At 43.0% G+C, this 21,634-nt stretch overlaps 2 protein-coding genes across 2 annotated transcripts; one reads left to right on the top strand and one right to left on the bottom strand.

Moving 5' to 3' along the window:
* Positions 1 to 122: 122 nt before the first annotated feature.
* On the bottom strand, positions 123 to 14,485 carry NKAIN (Sodium/potassium-transporting ATPase subunit beta-1-interacting protein). The gene is made up of 6 exons (XM_077631654.1): positions 14,074 to 14,485; positions 13,732 to 13,869; positions 13,557 to 13,637; positions 12,868 to 13,062; positions 9,641 to 9,701; positions 123 to 5,238 (listed from the first exon to the last, which is right to left on the bottom strand). Exons 1-6 carry the CDS (start codon positions 14,125 to 14,127, stop codon positions 4,781 to 4,783), a joined length of 987 nt encoding a protein of 328 aa, XP_077487780.1. The 5' UTR covers positions 14,128 to 14,485; the 3' UTR covers positions 123 to 4,780.
* Positions 14,486 to 14,693: 208 nt separating this feature from the next.
* Positions 14,694 to 15,645, top strand: LOC144098785 (COMM domain-containing protein 2). The gene has a single exon (XM_077631655.1). The coding sequence runs from the start codon at positions 14,888 to 14,890 to the stop codon at positions 15,491 to 15,493; it is 606 nt and encodes a 201-aa protein (XP_077487781.1). The 5' UTR covers positions 14,694 to 14,887; the 3' UTR covers positions 15,494 to 15,645.
* Positions 15,646 to 21,634: the final 5,989 nt, after the last annotated feature.

Below are 21,634 nucleotides of genomic sequence, written 5' to 3'. Positions count from 1 at the left end.
GAAACAGAAACTAGCACCAGCTCGCCGTTCAAAACGAGTCATGGTCGAATCCGCTGTCAGTCGCCGTCATGTTTGCTGCGTTACAACGTAGAGCATTTATCCCCGAAGAATTGTGACGTGTCTGAGATGCAAAATAAAGTATTTTTTTATTTATACTGGGTGCTTTTGTTACAAACTGGCAGTGAACACAAGCAACACTAGTACACCTGTCTACCAGCGTAACAAACACATGCTAAGGAAGTTTGCCACGAACGTACTACATGTAGTAACCAGCATTAAAACTATTCAGTGACAAAGCTCTGGTTTGCTTACAGGAAACACACAATGTATTGTTTATAATGGCACTAAGTTCTCAAAACGTGACCTCTGCTCACCGAAAGTCAGCACACACACTGCAGAGGTCAATTTCAAAGTAAATCGATTCAAAACAATCAGCACGGCAGAATTAACCTGCAGTCAGCTACAAGTGAAGGTGTGAACCTACGAGCTTCCTATTAGACAGACACAGGTGTACAGTGTACTCTAAAACTTGTGAACGTTGGCCTATATGGGTACCAGCCTTCCTAGCAAGGTTGCACCACAAACTTAATCAGGCTTTCTAGCGTCAAATTTACTGTAAGTTGTTACAAGTGTACAAAGAGGATGCAAAACTGCAGCAGCTGTGGCATAAACATTACCAGTATGCATATATTGGCAATGGTTCACCTCCAACATCTATACAAACATTCTTCAGCAGTCAAGCCAGTACTGCTGGTGAGATCACTAGGAATGCCATATAGCAACGAGTAGCATGCATCTATGTTCCTGCGACAGGCCTGATATCCAGACCACTTGAATGCACAAGGTATGCATATATCATTAAGCTCTTTACCGGATGAAAGGTTATTCTATCTACAGCTCAATATTTTGTGTTGTTTGTGGAAAACACTACATGCTGTTAGATAATTTGTTCCACAATTTCCCTATCAATGTATCTCTCCTAAATGGCATTCGCTGCAAGTTTATTTGGCCCATTGAGCAATGCCTTCTCCACACAAAAAAAGTCACATGACCAATCAAGTGTCATAACAGTGACAATTGTAAACTTGCATCACTCCTCTACTCAACAACTGTGCGCCTATATAAATAAGTGCTCCCCTGAATACTTGCCATGTGGACAGGTCAACCAAAAATTATTTACACACGACACGGCATTCGTAACAGTTTAAACACAGACCACAAACAAGTAATTTACAGCAGCTCCGCCATTGACACATTTTACAAAATGTCACAAGTTCCTTACCATTTTTACAGATCTGCCACGAGTACCTTGAGCAGGGCTAGTGCGGTACAATATTGCGACACTGAAATGTCTACAATCATAAGGTGGAATATTGTAAAACAGGTGCATCTAAAAAAAGTAGATGCATGGAACCTGAAACATAGCTGCAGTACATTTGCAGGCGTAGAACAACTCAGTGCTTTAGAAGGCTATCAGCCGAAGTCAGGAAGACGATTTCTTTCGAGTGAAATAAATGCAGTCTACTGTGTCATTGACACACAGCAGAAAAGTGCTAAAAGCATTACCACATAAGGATGCAGATGTTTCTTTAGACAGATTTAACTGAGAAAGCAAGATTTTAGCTTACCTTCATGCAACAAACAATGCAAATTAGATGAGCTGATTAATTACTGCTGACCTCCTGATGTAAAATAATGAACTGATAAGCAAGCTGTCACAAAGCAAATTTAATTTCTATTTTTCAGGCAGTTTTTAATTCTAAAATAGAATGCAGTGTCTAATACAGTTGTAAGTTATATAAGTACTGGTGCAAGTTATATCATGCTGATACAAGTAATTGACAGCTCAGCTAGCCAATAGCAGAGCATCGCACAGTTTAAAACACTGCTTGCAATATCACTTAACTTATATAAACACAGCTGTTAGCAACTGTCCAAAGCAACCGTGACTAAAGATAAAAAGATAGAATAAACCAATTTTACCTGATTTTGCTGCATGAAGTTTGTTCACCAAAAACAAAATGTGAGGGCAATGGCACTGTTTGAGGATGTGTGTAGGTCACACTCTGAGTCAATTATTTCAGCTTTCGGTGGCTTCGCCTTTCGTCTCCTTTGATCAGGGCAACTGTTCTGGCGACTTGGTGTCACGTAATGAATGCAGTAGTGCTTAGAAATAAGAGACAAAGAATGGAGGCAGACAGCACATGTACTACACATATAGCAAAGAAGACAGCACATGCAACATGTAGTGCATGTGTTGTTGACATCCCATCTATGTCCCTTGTTTTGGAACACTACAGTAATCACCACTTTTCTATCCATTTTTTAGATAGAAATACTCATAAATTGGTTTAAATTTATTTGTATCAAAAGATCCAATTTGAAGTAAATACTCCGTTTTTGAAGTGTGGTGTCTACAGCATTTTAAATTATGCCAATTCAGGCAACACAGGTTGTAAAAGAAATTCATGTGCAAAAGCAAAATAATGACAGTCAAAATCAGAGACCAAAAATCTGCGAGGCTTCCAGGCAATAAATCTAATCCAAAAGGACCACAATAAAACTGCCACTGCACACTGTGCCCTGGTCCAGTTTTGCCCTGCCTTATGACACTGGCACGTAACACTGCTACAGTCTTCACAGGTTAGAAGGAATGATTAAGAATAGGCACAACCATGATAAAAACAAATAATACAGTGTAGTCTCACAAAAAATAAACTACACAATGGCACAGCCAATTTCCCAGAAAGGATTTCAATGGTCACAGCTAGCTATTTACAAAGCTGAAGATGGACAAATGCGTTCAGCGAACAAATAACAGACACAATGCCAGCGTTTGATCTTTGGTTCACAGAAGACTCGCAGGAACGGCCTTCATTAAAGTTGTGTGTAACACAGAGAGAAGACAATCAAATCTTATGGAGCTGTGCAAAACTGGTGTGGTATTGAGAGTAAGGGCCAACTGCACGCAAGAAAGATTGCACGGCTCGACTCTCTGCAACCCGACAGCAAAATGATTGTATAACAGAACAACTAGGAACTAGAAGAAGACCAAAGGTAACATGAGAAAACACAGAAAATATGCACATAAGTTGAGTCAACAATACAAAGGTGTAGACAATGCCTGCCCGGAATACAAATCGCAACCGGGATACCCAGAAAAAAAAAAAAGGCATCATTAGTGCAACACTGTCGAAAATGCAGTGTCAATGATACGGGAGAATGCTAAAATAAGTGCAAATATAAAAATGTTAACTTTATACAGCTGCAGTCCACTACTACTACAAAGTAAGACTGAATACTTTATTGGCCACACCCCGCCAGACAATGTAATAAAAACACAAAGCAGGGAACTTGTCTCCCTGTATTGCTCCAATATAGATCAAATTAACAGCCATGTGGTTGTGAATATGCTGAAAGTGTGAATGTAAAGTTCACATAAAATTAAAACATTTGTCATGACATGCAAGATGGTCAGAAGAGTGGAACCCGTTGAATGCCTTGAAGAAATTACACAGATGACAAGAGGTCGAAAACTACTAAAACTAGAAAAGCCTTAAAATGACTCCTTTCTCCCACTTACTGCCAACCACTAAGTTCATAAAGGTCAAGCAAATAGTGAAATACAGAAAGATAAAAAAAACAGCGTGTTTCAATGAGCGAACAAATTTACAGCTGTAAGAGTTTGAAAGGACAAGCACTAAAATGAGCACACTGAAGTTCATAAACTTTGTACAAAACTTTGTCATGACACACTAAAAGTGTAGAAGGATTATAATCGCTTTTCATTCATGGATGTTGTAAATGACGCCAAAGATGGGACCATAGAATTTAAATGGATAGGACAAGCAGTTACGACTAACACATTATAACCAGCTTTACCAATACATACTTTCAAACTTCACTCCTAGAAATTCTGCAGACAGATAAACAAAATTAAGACATTATTCTATCAGCCAATTCTTCAAAGCAAGGGCTGTGGCACATGCAATTAATAGTAAGGTATAAGCAGCACGAGCCGTCTTGACTTTTCGAAGACAAACTCTCTTAGTGACCTGCATACACAGGTGCCATATACATACATGTGCAAGCCATGATGTTAACCCATAATAAAAAGTTTCGCAATGCAAAAGAACACTGCTGGAACTGCTTGTAATTTCGTATGATTTGTGTATGCCACAGGGCTAACCTTGAAGTGCTTAAAGTTTCAACACTATTGGTCATTTTCATCTTGCCCAACTGCTATAAATTCTGCGTATGCTAACAACTGAGTATGAAAGAGGTGAGTACAATTATTCTTGCAGGTAAACTATTACAGAATCTACTATGCAGAAAGTAGTCCATCATGTTCAAGTCTTAGTATCATGTTTATCAATTTTCATTATACTGAACTTCACCCTGTTCTAGCAGTGCATACCCAAGCTAAGTGCCAGCACATCAGAACTTGGGCTGCACATCGGCAAGCAGCAGGGCCTAAGAAAGCTAATTTATGCCCAAATTAAAACCTCACTTATCAGCCCCTTGTAACTACCTGCTTGAGTAAAAGATCCTGCTGTTCATCTTTTCTCCAGCCACAAACCGGAATGCAAAAGTATATTTGATTAATCATCAATGCCGCTTGCCGACATTGGGTCAGAAACCTATGTGATCGTACATTCGCTTCCATGCCTAAAGTGGAAAGGAAACAAGTCACAGCCTTTCACTTGCAAGTGTAGCCCAGCATACACACACACACGCATGCACAAACACACACACACTCTGCACGCATTGTTGAAACATTTCAAATCATTGTCTCGGAACTGTCTACATAGGGCTGGTGGCGTCCCCTGGTGGACTGCCTTGCAGAGGGCAGCCCTGTGGCGGCCCCATGGTGGTGGGTTGTTCGCAGAGGCCCGCTGAGGTTGGGGTTGGCCTTCCCATACAGAGAGTGGAGGCTGGTGCGGGAGCCCAGGTAGGTGGGATTGCACTGACCCCCAAAGTGGGCATAACTGTCGTTGCTCGACGTGTCCAGTGATCGGTCCAGCAGGCGCGTCACAGGGTTCTGGTACTGCGCCTGGCCTGATGACCGCTTAGAGCGCGTCGAGCGCCGTTTCACCCGGCGCGGTGTCATGGGTGCACGGCCCAGTCCGGGACCCACGGCTGGGCCAGCATCATTGGCTGGTGGATCAGTCCTGAACTCGATGCTATAAGGCAGGCTGTTCAATGGCTTTCTTTTGCTGCTTCTTCTTTTCTGTGTAACTGCAGCCAGCCGAAGAAGCCGAAAAAGCAAATTTTTAAAAATTTGTGCATAAAAGAAAAGGTCGAGTTGCTGTACGAACAGTAGACAGGGCACCATAAAAGAGAGAAAAATTTTACCATTTAGTTTGATGTTGCTGACAAAAAATAACTATAGTATTTAGTAACTCAAAATGCTTACTATAAGCCAGTTCAAAATGTTTAGGCAAAACAAAAAGTAAAAGTTTTGTGCAGCATTCACAGAAATGAACATTCACAAGAAAAGCTAGAGCACAGACTTCTGTGTGTTCTGCAATTTATCGATACTGCCCTTGTTAATGTCACTTTAAACCTACAAGCCCAATGCAGGCCTCCTACAGAAACTAACAGGGTGGTGTATAATTATAAAGTGCACTTAAGAAACATTTCAAGCATTTGGTGGGTATGTCTTCTCTCAAGTCTACAGCATACAGCCAGCCACAAGTGAGCTATAAGAATACAGACTGAAAGGCTGTGCAGACCATTGGAGCTAGCATTTATTCAAAATGCAGTAGACTCCCTTTAAAACTGACATGGTGGGGCATTGTAAATCTTTCAGATTTCCAAATGTTCAGTTTGACAGAGGTGCCCACAATAAAAAGTTTTGTAGCCATGTCAGAAAACAGACTGAAAAAAAAACAAAAACAAATGTTTGCTGCGTACCCTCCTCCGCCCACAAAAAAATAACCTGTCCTACGGAGTGCCTCCAGTCAACCATCCAGTTGGAGGTTTCAACCATTTCTGTGATGAATGCCACAGAGGAAGACATGCAGCTAATGTTTGCCAATGACAGTTTATAACCCGCATTCTCCTAAAAAAATTGTTGCGCTTAAACAGCATAATGTCCCAATTTACTAGTCACTTGCAGTACTACCAACAATTAACCCTTGCTTTTGGCAGGCAGGAAGAATGTATAAATGTACAAATACATTCTTTTACGTGTGCAAACTTTCATGTTGCTAATCTTTCCAGTGCACTGTCTTTCCTTACATAAATGATACACAGCAACAGTAACCAATCGGCGTGACTAGTTGGTGTGGCATGACAAGGGTGCGTTAATCAATGCGCACAAGCTAGCAGGTCTCGAAGACCACATTTCCAGTTTGTGTTAACCAGATGGGAACCAAAACAAAAGTCGTCAAACAGTCGACCTTGTCAAAAAATTGATGTTAACAGAGTTGATCCTGGACAGTGTCCAGTGTATCTGAAACATATTCACGTAGGAGACCAAATCGCTGACTTCCATTTATAGACTGCACAGCATGTGGCTCGTCATGACCAATTCAAGGATTCTGCAACTTGTTCACAGATGGTGCAGACTGGATAATGCTTTCCACTCCTTTTCACTCCAAAATTCTGGCAGTGGATTACTGCTGTTTTGATGCAGAAGAGAACAGCAAATCTGACAACAAGGCCCTCTATTCGTTTCTGTTACAGTTGGAAAAAGCATCAATAGATGGTGTCAGGTGCACCTTCCCAGTGCCCGTCTCCCTCTCACCTTCAAAGCGAACTTCAAGAAGCAACGACTAATGAAAAACCCAATTAATCCCAGTTGAAACAAGTACAGTGTCTGCCATGCTCCCAACTTACAACAAAGGAATGGTTTGTGCAGCAAGCTTTCTGTTTTCCTGATTGATATCAAACGCAGTTTTTTTCAGTGCTCACTTAGCAAACCATGCCCTAAAATTAAAAAATGGTTAATGGGCAATCATTCAGCCTCACGCCCTCAACGACATAACAAGACGAATGCTAGGTGTATACGGTACAGCAGAGATGGCACTTTTTCGCGACCAATGAGGTTGGAGCATAGAAAGTTATCATGAAGTTGCTTTTCAGAGCCCAATTGAAGCCTCACGATCTATTATTTCAACAAGTATTACCTCTTCGTGTGAAGGAAGCTGTCATGCTTGCAAACTTAACGTAACAATGCTGTCATCGAAATACACAAATGCTTCAGCTTAGCCTCCATCTTGGCAACTATTTTCTTGCTTGCAGTAATGTCACTTTTTACTCAAGAGTAAACTGGGTGCCCTGCACTACTAGCCACAGTTTTCAACCCTCATTATTGTGCTCTGTGCTAGAATAAAAGAACGTCTTGCTGGGCAAGTTGGTAACTGTACATCTTTGGTTACAGACGCGAAAACAGACACAACACAAGGCAGAAAGACGGGATGGGCGCTCTGTCCCGTCTTTTTGCCTTGTGTTGTGTCTGTTTTCGTGCCTGTAACCAAAGATGTCTGCGCTAGAAGATTGGTTGCAAATTGGTCGCAACATCCCAGCTCTCATGCAAATTTTCCCTTCGCATGAATCGACCTTTAAGGCTGCACAAAATGGAAGAAGCAGTAAAGAGAGAATAAATTCCAAAAGTTAAAAAATGTGGTTGGCAGGCATACTTCCTGCCAACACAAATATGGCAATGAACAATTGTTAAATCATGTCACAAGGTTGAATGAATACAACCACTCCACAAAAATATCTTCTGAAACAATTAGCCAGCCAAATTTTCAGACAGTGAAAAATATCTACTCCTGTGCCAGCAATGTTAAGAGCACTTATGCCCTCATCACTGCTGCATGCCACGGGTTGACAGAAATAGGCCAAGGCATGACATTTGTTTGAAAACCGAATAAACACTGGCTTGAGGCCTCCAAACGAAGGCACACAAAAAACTTGTATGTGACTGGTACATTTATACAGTGATCACATGCCCTGTAATTACTCGCTGCAAATGTCACTCTTTATTGCGCTTTTCACTTCACTACATCTTGCAAATTTGCCGGGTCATGATTGTGGTATGTGCTATTTGGTCTTGCTTGTTACTTCAAAGCCAAATATGCACAAGTGCGGTCAACTGTCTCTAGCCCTTAATAATTGCTTGCAGTAAAAAGGATTCAAGCCTAGCCAACTGGATTGCTGGCTCTTGATTCCTCCTCCTCCAGCTCAGTATCAATACAAAGCAAATCTGCGGCACTATTACAAAAATTATTTGGTAGGAGGAATTTTTTTGTATTTGTTACTTACGAGGCATTTTTCAAATTCAAATTCACTTTATTTCCGTCGAGAACAACTGCCAACAACTCCGGTTTGTGTACATAGCAGTGCAGAGAAAAATATGCAGCTTGATGAAAGTTGCATGCAGGCAAGGTGTGTTAGTAAGCAAGAGAAAATACATGAAGAAACACCTGCAACATGCTAAAGCAACAAGAGGAAAGCTTTGAGAGAAAGAGAGAGAAGGAAAGAATACATACATTGTGTTCTGCATGCGACACGGCTTTGGCGGGGTTATGTATGCAGAGTAAGAGTCAAAGCCACCAATGAAATCAACTGAAAAAGCAGACAGGGGCAAGTGATACACTTGGATTCCCATAGCTTCCCAGGCTCAAAAAATCAAAGAAGAACAGGTGCAAGAATGAGGTGTTAGATGCTAGGCAACAAAATTCAATGTGAGCAACAGTGCGGCTGCAATTTACGCAACGAAGAAATTATCTCCACTCTCATTGGCATCCCACAGAAGGGATGAGAGGCGTTAGGGTACTATGATTTTGCTCTTGTATGAATTGCACTCCTTGCAAACGCTGACAGGGCTCCTACTCACAATCAACATCATCACAGCAGTGATTATAGAAAATATAACAAATTTCACTGAGTGGTGGGAACACATTGCTACCTTAGAGTACTTCACTGAGCAGGAAACAAGCAAAGAGGTAATATTTTAGAGGGGAAAAAAAAAAGAATAAAGAAAGTGGTACCTTAACAATCCTGCACCAGGCCTAAACTTGTGTGGGCACTGGGCACAGCTGAGGGAGCACTAAACATTTTCAATGCTAGAGAACGGCAATATATATTCTTATATGCCTAAGCAAATAAAATGCCTCTGCAAAGCAGACTCGTGCAACCAGCTCTTTCAGTGCAGTGTGAAAGGTCTTTTATATTTTAGTTTCATGCAGTAATGGCTTGTTTGCTACTACAGGGTTCCACTGTACACAGCACCGTTATTTCCTAATGGATGAGTAAAAAAGAAGCCACGGCAGGTAGGCTAATTACACCTTAGCATCTGGGTTGCTTTGCAAGACTGACACCAGCTGCAAGGAACACCTCAGTGTTCACTGGCATATGGACAGTGCATGTTCCTTACAGCAGGGTGTACCTAGCTGCCTTGGAACGAATAACTGCTCCAGTGTGGTCAAGCTGAACATTACATTAACTAAGGCAAACAGCTACCCAATAATCATGCATTTCTAACAATTAACATCCATGTCATTTGGCAACCCAGAAGTAAGGTCGAGATTCACCTAGCCACAAAAAGGTCTTCTTGCAACAACTTCTTGCAATATAAATTAAAGAGCGCCTGCACAAGAGAGTAGTTAGAAGCATGTGGTAGACTTACATGAATCATCTTCCTGAGTGTAAAGATAGATTAGGTAACAGCCTCCGATGAAGCCCACAACCTGCAGGTTAAACATGAGCAAATTTAAGTTTTCAGCTACAAGCATCACTGTGCGGGTGCACTTGTTCACAGTACGGTGCTGCAAAGCTCTATCGAAGTGTGAAGAAGAATGATATTAAAAGAAAACGAGACCGTGATGTTCACATATAACTTTATTGATCTGCTATTCCCAAGAAGGGCCCTAAAAAGTTTCACAACTCACAAGGTTTACTAAAAAATACAGGCAAACAAAGCGCCACCTCCAAGCTTCACGTTAACCAATGACTGGCAATGCACGCGTACCTGTCCTTATTATCTTTAACTGCTGACAGCTCTCAAAACCCACCAGAAACACTGTCTAGGAATGTGTAAACCTTGTAAGCAGCACCACTTTATCAGATAGTGCTGCCGACAGCTTGCTACTCTAGGACAGGCCATTTGCAAGAAATTGCAGTTATAGTGCACAATTTGATGGCACACAAGCAGTTGCCAAATAAGCTCACATAAAACGGAGCATAGACAGGACACAGGAATGATACGAATGGGCACATTGTTGTGTTGTGTCCCTGTGCTGTTTCATGCGAGCTAAAGTACTATACAAACTAGCCCAACAAAATATGTTAATAATTAATACATATAGAGGCACGTGGCTAATTGATACAAGCAGCTTTTGAGGCACACATGCATTGCAGCTACCTGCTTAAAAGTGCTTAAAATTAAAAGTGCATGTTTACAAAAAACAAAGACCCCAAATCCAAACCATTCCCATAAGTATACCAATGCTTACAGTTGTTTAGGCAGAACAAAGTGCACTAGGAAAGTGCCTACATGTGAACAACTACAAACAAGCCTTGAATAAAAGTGTTAAGGGGTCTTCTGCAATATAACAGTACCACACAAAACCATGCAAGAGAACTAGGAGTATCCCATGGCATATAACTTTGCACTGTTGAATAAACAGAACTCCTTTTTTTTTTTTGTTCTCATAGCTACATACAGTCAGATTGGTATATGGATGGATGGATGATAATGGCTTTACCTTTTATTGGGTGGCAGCTTGTGCCACCTAGCCTAAGATTTCGTCCCCGTCAAAGTTTTCCTCTCAATTTTGCTTTTCCCTTTTAAAATTTCTAATTTGACCATCTTTTTTGCAACTTCACCGCTCCCTTGACTTCCTGCACCAATCTTCTAACCTCCTCTCTGTTAAAGCCACGCTTTTCTCATCCATTCATCCGTCCTCCCCAGCAAACACCAGCACCTGCTGCTGTTCCATCAGGAAGGGCAGAACGAAATTCTGTGCACCTCAAGACTAAGTGCTCTATGGTCTCCGTTTCAGTTCTAAAGGCAGCACATAATATATTCACTTCTTCAAATTTAGACCTGTATGTTTTCGTTCTCAAAACCCCTGTCCTAGCTTTTAAAAGCAATGAATTGCCCCGCAAGTTATCAAATAAATGCTCTTTCTTTATGTCCTGTTTTCGTGCCCTATATATATCTAGCGCCGATTTTCCTTGCATTCTTTCCTTCCACATCTTTCTCTCTGTCTCCTTTACTTCTGTTTCCACACTAGTATTTTGCTGAGCCCCATCCTTCACCTGTAGGTAGTTAGTTCTTAGACACAGACCTCAACAATGCCCATGTTTATCAATACTTACGGGTGCACATACATTTCCCCACACAGCACAAGTAATTTGCTCGGAATGCAAACCTCACCTCATTAAAATGCAAAGAAGAATATCAATACTATGCCTACAGGTGAGCTGGGAAAAAATGCTCCATATGGCTTCTCGAATTTTTAATGTAATTATCAATGAGACGTATTTACCCATTTCAATCACATCAACACAATATTTTAGTAGAAAGTACGGGCATAGCAAAAACAAAAATTTCAAGAACAGGGTTTGCAAATCAGCTATGAGGAAGCAAAATGCCCCTGACATAGCTCTCGTTCAAGTTGTCTCTCTGTCTCTGATGCTTTCCTCTCAACATTGCTGAGAAGCTGTACTCAGCTAGGAGGTGCAGAGAAAGACAAGTTGCTGCCTGCGCAAAGCTCCTGACACTCATCTTGTTTGATGACATTCCCGCCATGTTCCTTCTCTTCTCCAGCAGTGCACTTCTCACATATGGAAAACATCCACTTATGGCACATTTATCTAAGTGACACAAGAGACTGCCTACATAACAGAAACCATAAAGAAAAAAAAAATACTGCCTACACAACAGATAGTTAATAACTATGTCGGCACTGTCTTGTAGAGGTTTCTGGGCCATTTCAAGCTGTGATTCACAGCTTTTAGAACAAATATCCTTCCAAACTTCTGGTAAATGAATTGAATTGAACAGATACCATAAAGAAAAAAAAAAGTGAGTCAAGGCACATGATTAAAATGGTTTGAGTTTATGTGAGTTTAACGTGCCAAAGCGATTCAGGCTATGCTGGACGCCACAGTGAAGGACGCCAGAAGTTTCGACCCCCTGGGGTTCTTTACTGTGCACTGACATCGCACAGTACATGAGCCTCCAGTATTTTGACTCCATCGAAATGCGACTGCCGTGGCCAGGATCGAACCCATATTTTTCGGGCCAGCAGCTGAGAAAAAAATTACAGCCAATTTAGCTTACTTGGCTAAATGCGAAGTATGTGCACTAGCACTAGGCTAGGGTTGCAAGGTCAGGTTTCAGGCAAAGAGTAGCAAAATCAGTGATTGGGGACCTTAGTGACAGCGCACTATAAAATATTGGGACCACTTAATGCACCACCTTAAGAAGGCACTGCCATAGCAGTGTGTTCTGAATCCATTGTGCACAGATGGAAGTTGATGACAACAACATGCAATGCAAAGCACAAGAGAGTGGCAATTAAACGGGATGATCGGTTGTGGCGATAGCGTAGTGCTCCCGTGCAGTGGCCAGCGAATCTGATCTGTTTGCAACGCCACGTGTTCAAAATCCAGGCACGGCCATATTTATTTTATTTCTGCAGGTCCAGCCGGAATCACACACTCAAACAGACAACAGTGTTTTTTCGAGATTGTAAGTCTTAGTGCTAGAACACTAAATCAACACAAGACGGATTATATAAACATCTGTTCTGTCATTCTTGATCATGCTGACCTCCTCGTGAAAATAAAGAACAATCCTGAGCAAAGTGAAACATCTGCCCAGTGTCAGCTGTGCAGCACACTTACCGCTAGAAGACATTGCACTCCAGCCTGAATGCACTCCACATAGTAGTACTCCAAGAGACACCCATTCACGGAGACTGGCCTGGTGACAGCTAAGATGTCGTCAGATGAGCTGTAGTTGAAGATTGCCGTGCAGCCGAAGCCATTTGCCTCCCACCAGCTCCGGCTTCCAGTGCCCATGTTCAGGAAGCTAGAATCCTAGACACAAGATTCTAGTGGTGAACTTTGGCCTATATCTAGAAAATATTCCACTCCTCGCGCAAATGTGAACTGCCCGGCCTTTTCTTTGCACATTAACTTACTCCATCAATGCTTACTTAATGTATTCGCTTCAGTTTAGCAAACCACTGAACACTGATGAAGACAACAATGAAGATTCAACAAGCACTTTTCTGATGTTAATTAACTAATAATTAGTGTCTAGCGGGCTAATATGCGTGCTTCATTTAGGTGTAGTGCAGTCAAGCCGAGAGCAGAAAACCTGTAGGTTTGTGGTATACCAGAAGCGCAAAGTGTGTGCCATGTGAAAATCTAATTTGAAGATTTTATAAAAGTTCAGAAATACATGAGCTTCCTATCTCTATTTACTGAGAAGCTCTTGAATGTTTAAAAATTGTACCGTACTCTGAGAGCATAACAGCACTGCTCCAGTTCCGGTTTCCAAGCGCAGTCGCACGGTAAGGCGATCTTACCCTGCTCAGTGCGCCGACTTCCATGTAAAGGCATATAACAAAAACATTCCAGCCGATCCACAGCAGCGTCCAGGTGATGTACTGCAATGCAAAATCGACGTTTTTCCAATGAGTTCTTGGCTTTCGCGGTATTTCATGCATCGACTTCAACTGCCCAATATTTCGATTAACTCACAGCAGCCACGTATCTTGGCCTGTAGTGGTACGTTCCGAAAAAACCGAAGATAACAAATATGATCTGGAAGAAGTTTGCCAAGATCGGTGCCCACATGTACCCGAGGAAGTCGAAGACTTGGCGCTGGAACGTTGCGATCTGCACGAAGACAACTTTCTTTGTGCTCACCACGAGTAACGCTGCGCTAGTTAAGCGCCAAATGGCTAAGTAATAGTCTTTAGATAACAAAACCAACAGCATAAATCAAGTGCACTTGTACACACACATTAAACAATCATTAAACAGTCATTAAACAATGCCGAGCTTATCTAGATCGTGACGCAAGTGGGATGGTCAACTCACCAACTGAATGGTGCAGATCGCCAAGACCAGGGCCCTTGCGCCACAGCAAGACATGCTTTGCCGCGAATAACCGACCACCGCTTAACTCTTCATAGCCACAACAGCACGGGTGAACACCAAACGATTGCTCGCTGAAGCGGTTGCAGCCGCAGCACTGCGGGTGACACTAACATGGCAACCATCGCATCACATATTCACGTCACACACTATCTTTGTATCGGCGATGTAGAGTTTCCGGCGACAAAGAGAGGGTACACTTCGGAGGCATCGTCTTCGCGAATGTTGAACGAGCCTCGCAATTGTTTATTCCAAAGCTAGTTGCGTGAAACTTCACAAAAACACAGCGCACACAACGATCGCAACTTCGGACCAATGAGCATGCGCGGAAGCTAGCGGACGCAAAGCGACGGGAATGTCATCTGGGACAAAATATTTCGTTCACAGCTTTGGCAGTAATACGGAAAGCGGAGCCCACATCTGAGCCAACTTTTTTATTTAAGTGTTTATTTTTTGTCAAAATGTTATCGAGAGAACTGTCCCCAAAGAAAGCAATATTCAAGTATATAAATGAAAAGTATTGCTTTTGTTAACCAATCGGGGCTTTCCTCTGGCTACCTTGTGAAACCAACGGGAGTTTTTTTGTTTATGAGGAGCACTCGAGCAAGCCAACAAGCGTTGGGGCGGTGGGCGTTTTCATGGGTCTCACGGCAAGAAACACTAGCACGTGCTGGTCATCTTTCTGGTGGAGCGTTTGAGTAGGTCGTCTTCAACTGCTGCTCACCTGTGATCAACGTCATTTGAACCAGCAGCTGCCATGTTGCTTTTACTGGACGACGACCACAAGCAGCACCTTAAATTTATTGAAAACGTCGACGAACCAGTGGCGAAGGAGTTCTGCAAGATCGCCAACGAGTTTCTCGTGCGCGGTGTGAACCCCAAGGTGTACCACTCTGCTGCACAAAAGCTTCAAGTCGATGATGATGTCGTTCAAGGCGCCGTCGAGGGCCTTTCGCATCTCCTTAGCCAGGCCGCGAAGTTGAAGCTCAGCGAACAGCACTTCCGGGAATCACTGCTGCTTCTCAGCTTTCCGCAGTCTGTATGCGAGGAGCTTGTGAGACATCACGCTGACAACGAGAAGAGCTTGCGTAAGTTCCTCTCTGAGAAGTCGATACCCTGTTGGAACTTCTCGCGTCTCGAGTGGCGATTGGAGGCGGAAGTCGCGAGCCGCTGTCTCAAGTCACATGTGACACCTCTCGTAACGTTGAAGTTCCAGCTCAAGCGTGGTGACGGAGACGAAACCAAGGACGTGGTGCTGCAGACGGACCCTTTGAACCTGTTGCACATGGCAGAGTCGCTAGAGGAAGCGCTGCAGAGCGCGAAGTCGCTGCACTTGCGTAGAATCGCGAAACACGTCAAGTAGGCAGAAGACCGTTGCGTAAGATTGAACTTTTCACGATTCAAGCGTGACCCGCCTTGTATCGCGACGTTGCAGCACAACGCTTACGAAAATTGTTGCACTGCCCTTTCCGTGTCTCGCTAGAATTGTGCCATAAAGGCATTGCCGATATGCTACTTTGGCGTGTCGTTTAATCATCCTTGCATGCTAATGTGCGCTGGTTGCACGTTGTGCTCAGTTTCCTGGTGGCAGACTTGCAACATGGAGTAGACAATGAGTAGCCTGGAAGCTTTATTGCTTTCAGTACTAATTGCCTTGCAGCTTTCTGAATCCAACATTTTCATTTGTGTACACACCTTCAGAAAATTTTTCTTGTATGAAAAGACTCCTACCTTTTACTTGCATCACGTGCTGTGGACTCAGCTACTGTAGACCGCAGTTCCTTAGATTTTAATATGCGACACTGTTACGACCGAATTCCATCAATATTGACTATGCTAGGTTGGGTTGAGCATTTTCTTCCATTACCAGTTGCAATTCACCTACAATACCCTTTGCGGTGTTTTTTAAGGTTGTGTTGGGTCCCCAAGAAACATGGCAGACTACTGTGCGGGGAAAAAAAAAATTGTTAAACTGCGACAAAGGTGCGCTAGCACAACCGCATCTTCGTTGGCACTTTACACCAGCTATGCCCCACACATACTGTGGTTATCCAATGTCTGCTGCACATGTGCTCTTAGCGCGATGCAGGTTTCCTAATTTCCACTGAGCTGCAGCTACCGTGTAACCTGTTTCACCTTGGAGCAACTATAGTGTGTCATGATTTCCTTCTTTCCACACTGATGCAGCTGCCGCAAAACAGGTTTTTTTCCCTTCCACTTGCGCACCTGCCCACCAGGCTGTGGGCAGCTTGTCATCCTTGGGCTTCAACCACTGACAGGACAGCTTCTTCGCTAGTGAGACACCTACTGCCAGCGCACTGAAACACAGGGACACCTAATAACATTACCGTGTTGGCAATGCGATAGTATTTGTAGCTGTTGATGCCTTTGCCGGAAATTCCTGGTGGGGCTTGCGAGACCCAGGTAGCTCTTACAGAGCTCTTCTCCTATACGGCTAGTAGGGGGAGGCTTTTTTGCAGACATACAGGATCGTTAAGCAGGAAATTTCCAAAGAAAATATCTATGATAACTGTAGGGGAAGCTCTTTGTTGTTTGAGGCCAGGACGGGAGTTTTGCAGACTACCGCGATAGACACGTTGTGTGTTGCGTGCGGAGAGGAGGAGGAAACGGCTGAACACGACACTTTTCTGTAAAGGGCTTCACCCTACAGTGGAAAGCAGCGGGGCTGATTTACCCAAGGCATTGGGGTTTAAGGGCAGTGAAGGAAAAGTAGATTTTAAGCGGGTAGAAGTGACCAAGCGAAGGTTATCCGATTGGTGTCTAAAATCAAGACAAGTAAAATTTCACGTCATGGCTAGGTGGCTTGAACCACCACCCGATTTAAAGGGTTCAGCCTTATCCACCCTGGTCTGGCCAATGTGCATTCTCCGGTTTGGTGACATCAAGTCCTTCCAGCCAATGGGATTTCTCTGCTCTTGTGACGTCGCTGAAACGCCAACCAATCTGGATTTTTCTAGACAACGCCAGATGGTTGCCACCGGCTTTTTGCTCCGGCGAGGCTTCTATGCTTTCTCATGTGGCAGTACTGCCAGCCTCCTGCAATGAAGAATCCTTGCAAGCCGACCTCAACACAGTTTATGAACGCATTACCATTAGAAGAATCTGTGCAAGCAGAAATGGCAACTGCCGTCACACGTGACACGGTGTGAACCTGGTGACGTCGTCACAACCTGTCCACTGTGGTAGGTCACAAAAGGTAGCTCGGGAAGAGCAACCTGGGTCTCGAAAACCCCACCGGTGGCTGTGTTTGCACCACTGCACCAGGAGTGGCACGAGGATTGCCAGCAGTCTGCGAATGTAGCGTCACCAATTTTACGTATATGGGCATTAGCTACAATAGAATTGGCAGGATCGCCTTGGAGTTTTTCGTGATGTAGACACTGGCTGCACATGCATGTCCAGTTGCTTGTGCTGCAACACCCTTAATTGCAGTACACACTTCATTCACCACTTCCCATTATCTGCTTCATAACACACACATAACTAGGCACCCATATTACTCATACCTATTTTGTAAACTACGTGTGGAGTAGCCTACATATCACACTAATTACTATGCCACTGCTTCAGACTCAACTCTCCCCGTTCCATAAAACAACAAAAAAAAGGCCGAACCAAGACTATGCTTTGTTCCGAGGGATTGTGACCGAATAACCTCTACTAATGCTCTTGAAAAACTAACGTTGCTGCTATAAAATTAACATTCATTTCGTCTTTCTCGCCTTACTCAGAACTGCACATATTATTGCTTATGTCTTTTATTTAAAATTTTACACTAACCCTACTTCCAAAGAAGAAATATTACTCCCCCTCCATCTTGTGGATTATTTGATTGAATAATACACATTACCAAACTAGCATTTATATTCTTTCAACCTTCATATTGCAAATATCCCGAGCCACTTCCGACGACTCTCTTGCTGCCATCACTAAAGCTAAAAATAGTCGCCCAAACACTACAGAAATGAAGCTTAGCCACATTCTCCCCTTTTTAATCAAACCAGTACAAACGCAAACAGAATTCAGTTTCGCACTATGTGACAGGCCGTCATGCACTTCCAATTTCAGTCTCTGAAACCAACTACAGCATGCTTGCCATGACAAGAGCAACTGGTGCAGACTGATTTTGTTCAGAGGTTATACCATTTATTTGTACGAAAGGGCTACACAATCAGGTCACCTACATACTTTCATCTTATATATATATAAATCTATTATATTACATACAGACTGAGCTCGGAGGATTGTCACAGTGTGTAGGCTTTCTTGTGACAAAATGAGGGGAAGTGCCCTGTTTCTCTTGCAGTGTGGGAAATACTTGGTGACTAAACAATGCCATAGCCACACACAAAGCATACACACCATCAGTTTAAGGCTCCTTTTTTTGTGCTGGAACCCTGTGGCTGCTGGGGAGCTTCTTTACGGAAACCGCAGCAACCTGCTTCGGCACTGAAGTGCTCCTGCACATCACCACGGACTATGTTTCCACTTGCAGCAGCAAGTTCACCAAGCTTTACTTGCTGTCACAAGACTGAAATGCACTGCCATCACAAGGCCCAAATTTGCACAAGCCATACAATGTACACACAAGCAGCAATGCTGGGAATGCAAACCACATGAAGCTTTGCTCAGCCAACATCCTTGGCAAAGCTGGAGCACTGCAGTAACTGAATTTGGCATTGATGGACGACGGCACCACACTCAAGCCTGTCTGCAACCACTAGAAAAATTAGCTGCACCAGTAATACTGTTACTTGGTGTTGAATGCTCTTGTGCTGGACATACAAGTTAATGTGTAGCCGTATGCAACACTACTATACAACTGGACATTGATTAGTGCAAGCCAAGTACAGTCCCCAAGTACTTCATAGACAGAAACAGAACATAGCTAACACGCTTTTCACACAGTTTCACACACAATGCAACACACAAGTCATTGTATGGCATAAAAGCATCGCTGTTCTACACATAAACTAGACTGACATCCACAGCTTTATTGCTAAATTGCATCACAAATCTTACAATAGCTAGCTTCCAACGTAAGTCAAGGTACCTAAGTCATTGGCAATATACCTTCAGCACACCAATGTTGTGCCCTTATAAATTGAGACAAGAGTTCAAGACAATACCATTTTTCACGCTGAAATCGACAATATCAAGGAGGTTTTTAGGGTCCATGTTTCTGCTAGCACCTAGAAATTAAACCATTTCTGCACGGTGGAATGTAGGAACACATTCATCAAATGTTAAGTACGACGGAACTTATGTCATGCACCAAGCTGCGCCACTTCAGTAACAAGGAGGCAGATCCAGAAGCACTTCTAAGTGGTATTCTACAGTGAGTGCACCGTTACACAAATGTAGAAGTGCAGGAAGTTTGTTGTACAGGGCCAACGCTCTCAACTGCAGGCCTTGGGTGCAACTAGCAGCTTGCCCCAGAAATAAAAAAAAACGAAACACCGAAAGCCATTTGGTTCGGGTATATGCGGGCATCTGTATGCATTTAAGTTGCACATGCAACATCAAGGTTCAACCTCCACCAACAATAAATGAAAGGCTGCAAGGTGTGAAATGAAAGTCAGAGTGACATGGAACGTCTAGTTAGCACTCAGGAGCCAAATTCATTTCTTTCTCTCCAAAAAGGCTCTCCGAGTCAAAAAAAGGGCGGCATGCTCGCCTTGAGTGCTCTAGTGGAAAGTACCACCTCCGAGTTTCTGAGACTACGTTTGTGTGCATCTGTGACCACACAGAGATACAAGTCATGAAGACCTCAGACTCTGAAGCTTACGTCACAGTCAACCTTTTTTGTTTTGCAGTACACTGCTGGAGTGAGTGGATAATGTCACATAGAAAAAAAAAAGGAAGAAAAATAAAACAAAAATTCTCTTAGCTGAGCATGCGGCTTTCAGTGCCTCGAGGCATATGAAGGCAATAGTCAAGCTCGCATGTGGGAAGCAATGACTGCCTGAAAGATAATTAGGCGTTCCATGCGATAGCGAACCAGAATGTTTTCCACCTAGTGGGCTATGGCTAATACGTACAGCCACAGGCATTAACTCTGAACTAATATCATGCGTGAGTGGAAACCACAGCCACCAGTTAGTACGACGTGTTGTAGCCACGGCACTGTGAAGATAGAGCAGTGCTGCACGTGTGTCAAGCAGTAACATAAGAACTCATTGAAAAAATATGAAAATTGCCACACTTCGCAGCTCATAGCACATTTCTCGCAAAAGTGCATGAAATTGCACACTGCCTAAATGATGCAATGAACAAAGGAAAAACCTCTCCTTGCGTTGCAGGTTTAAATAAGCCACAGTATTTCCCTCCATGCTAAAGAAAAATCAAGCCACTTGCATGTTACCCATCAGACAGCACAGGGAGCACTTATTCAAGAGTCAGACAAGACAATAAGAGCGCTGAAACACTGGCTCGAATGGATATGTTCTTTTGTAAATAGCTAAGCTATCTCAGCAGATAACGAGAAGTATAACGAGTTTACCATAGTCATCTATATTACTTTCATCTATATCCAGGACTTCACCTATTCAGCACATCTATAAAGAAAAATGCTCCGAATGCACTAGTGATTACACATCGCAAAGAGTAAAAGAGTATAAAACCCACCCTTGCTAAGCCATACAATAGTGCCATGAAATGCTGGCATAGTTATCTACATCCGGAATGTTCAAATCACAAAAAGGATAAAAGGTAATATGCTTTGGTGCCCCGATTTTCACAAGCATTCATCAGCAGCTGCCTGCAAGAACCCAGGTACTCGCAGGTGAAAAAGACCACTGTAACATTCCATTTTGCACGGTTCTCAGCACAGGAGAATACATAAGGAGCAGCTCAGTGGTTGTTAACATGAATGCATTTGCACGGCGGCTGTGCTTGCATGCAAAACGGAAAACTGTATGCAAAAAAAAAAAAGTGAAGTGTGACTTAAGAGTGCTCAAAGTGCTTGCGAGACAACATTGCAGATGGCAGCCTGCTTCATTAGGAACTGTAATGACACCAGCTAAAAGTTTTCCATACGACCTCTGTCAGGCTGAGGCTCCTCAGTAAAGTTGTGGTCCTGTGTTGCAAACCATGCAATTTTAGGTGTGCGTATCCTGTCATAAGATTCTTTTATCAGGTGAGGTGATTGAGAGTTTACAGTTCATATGCCTCATAGCAGCATAAGGATAGGCAGAGCTGCGGATCATTCCAGGAATGAGTAATACACACTGTTCACAATGACAGTGCCTTGATAGCTAGGCACATATACAAGAGAAAACAAAGTATCAGCACAAGTCGTTGCATAAGTTCTTCTTCAGAAAAAAAAATCACAATGTTGCTCACAGAAGCGTAATTCTTTCTTTGGGACAGAGAGCCAGTGCAGTGAGTAAAAAGACGTAAAAAATTCGGAGTCAGTCAGAAGTCCCAAAAACATGCACTTCTGTGAAAACTCGTTCCAAAGCCACGAATGGGCTGGTGTAAA

Source organism: Amblyomma americanum, chromosome 7 (genome assembly GCF_052857255.1).
Source record: "Amblyomma americanum isolate KBUSLIRL-KWMA chromosome 7, ASM5285725v1, whole genome shotgun sequence".
NCBI lineage: Eukaryota > Metazoa > Arthropoda > Arachnida > Ixodida > Ixodidae > Amblyomma > Amblyomma americanum.
The sequence above is the reverse complement of the archived record's forward strand: the minus strand, read 5'-3'. Positions and strand labels throughout refer to the sequence as shown.

Bases quoted from the DNA above. Each gene is read 5' to 3' on its own strand.
- LOC144098785 (XM_077631655.1), top strand. From the start codon at position 14,888: ATGTTGCTTTTACTGGACGACGACCACAAGCAGCACCTTAAATTTATT.
- NKAIN (XM_077631654.1), bottom strand. From the start codon at position 14,127: ATGTCTTGCTGTGGCGCAAGGGCCCTGGTCTTGGCGATCTGCACCATT. The intron at 13,638-13,731 runs GTGAGTTAATCG...TTTGCATTGCAG, and splicing joins GGCCAAGATACGTGGCTGCT to TACATCACCTGGACGCTGCT. The intron at 13,063-13,556 runs GTAAGATCGCCT...TCTTGTGTCTAG, and splicing joins AAGTCGGCGCACTGAGCAGG to GATTCTAGCTTCCTGAACAT.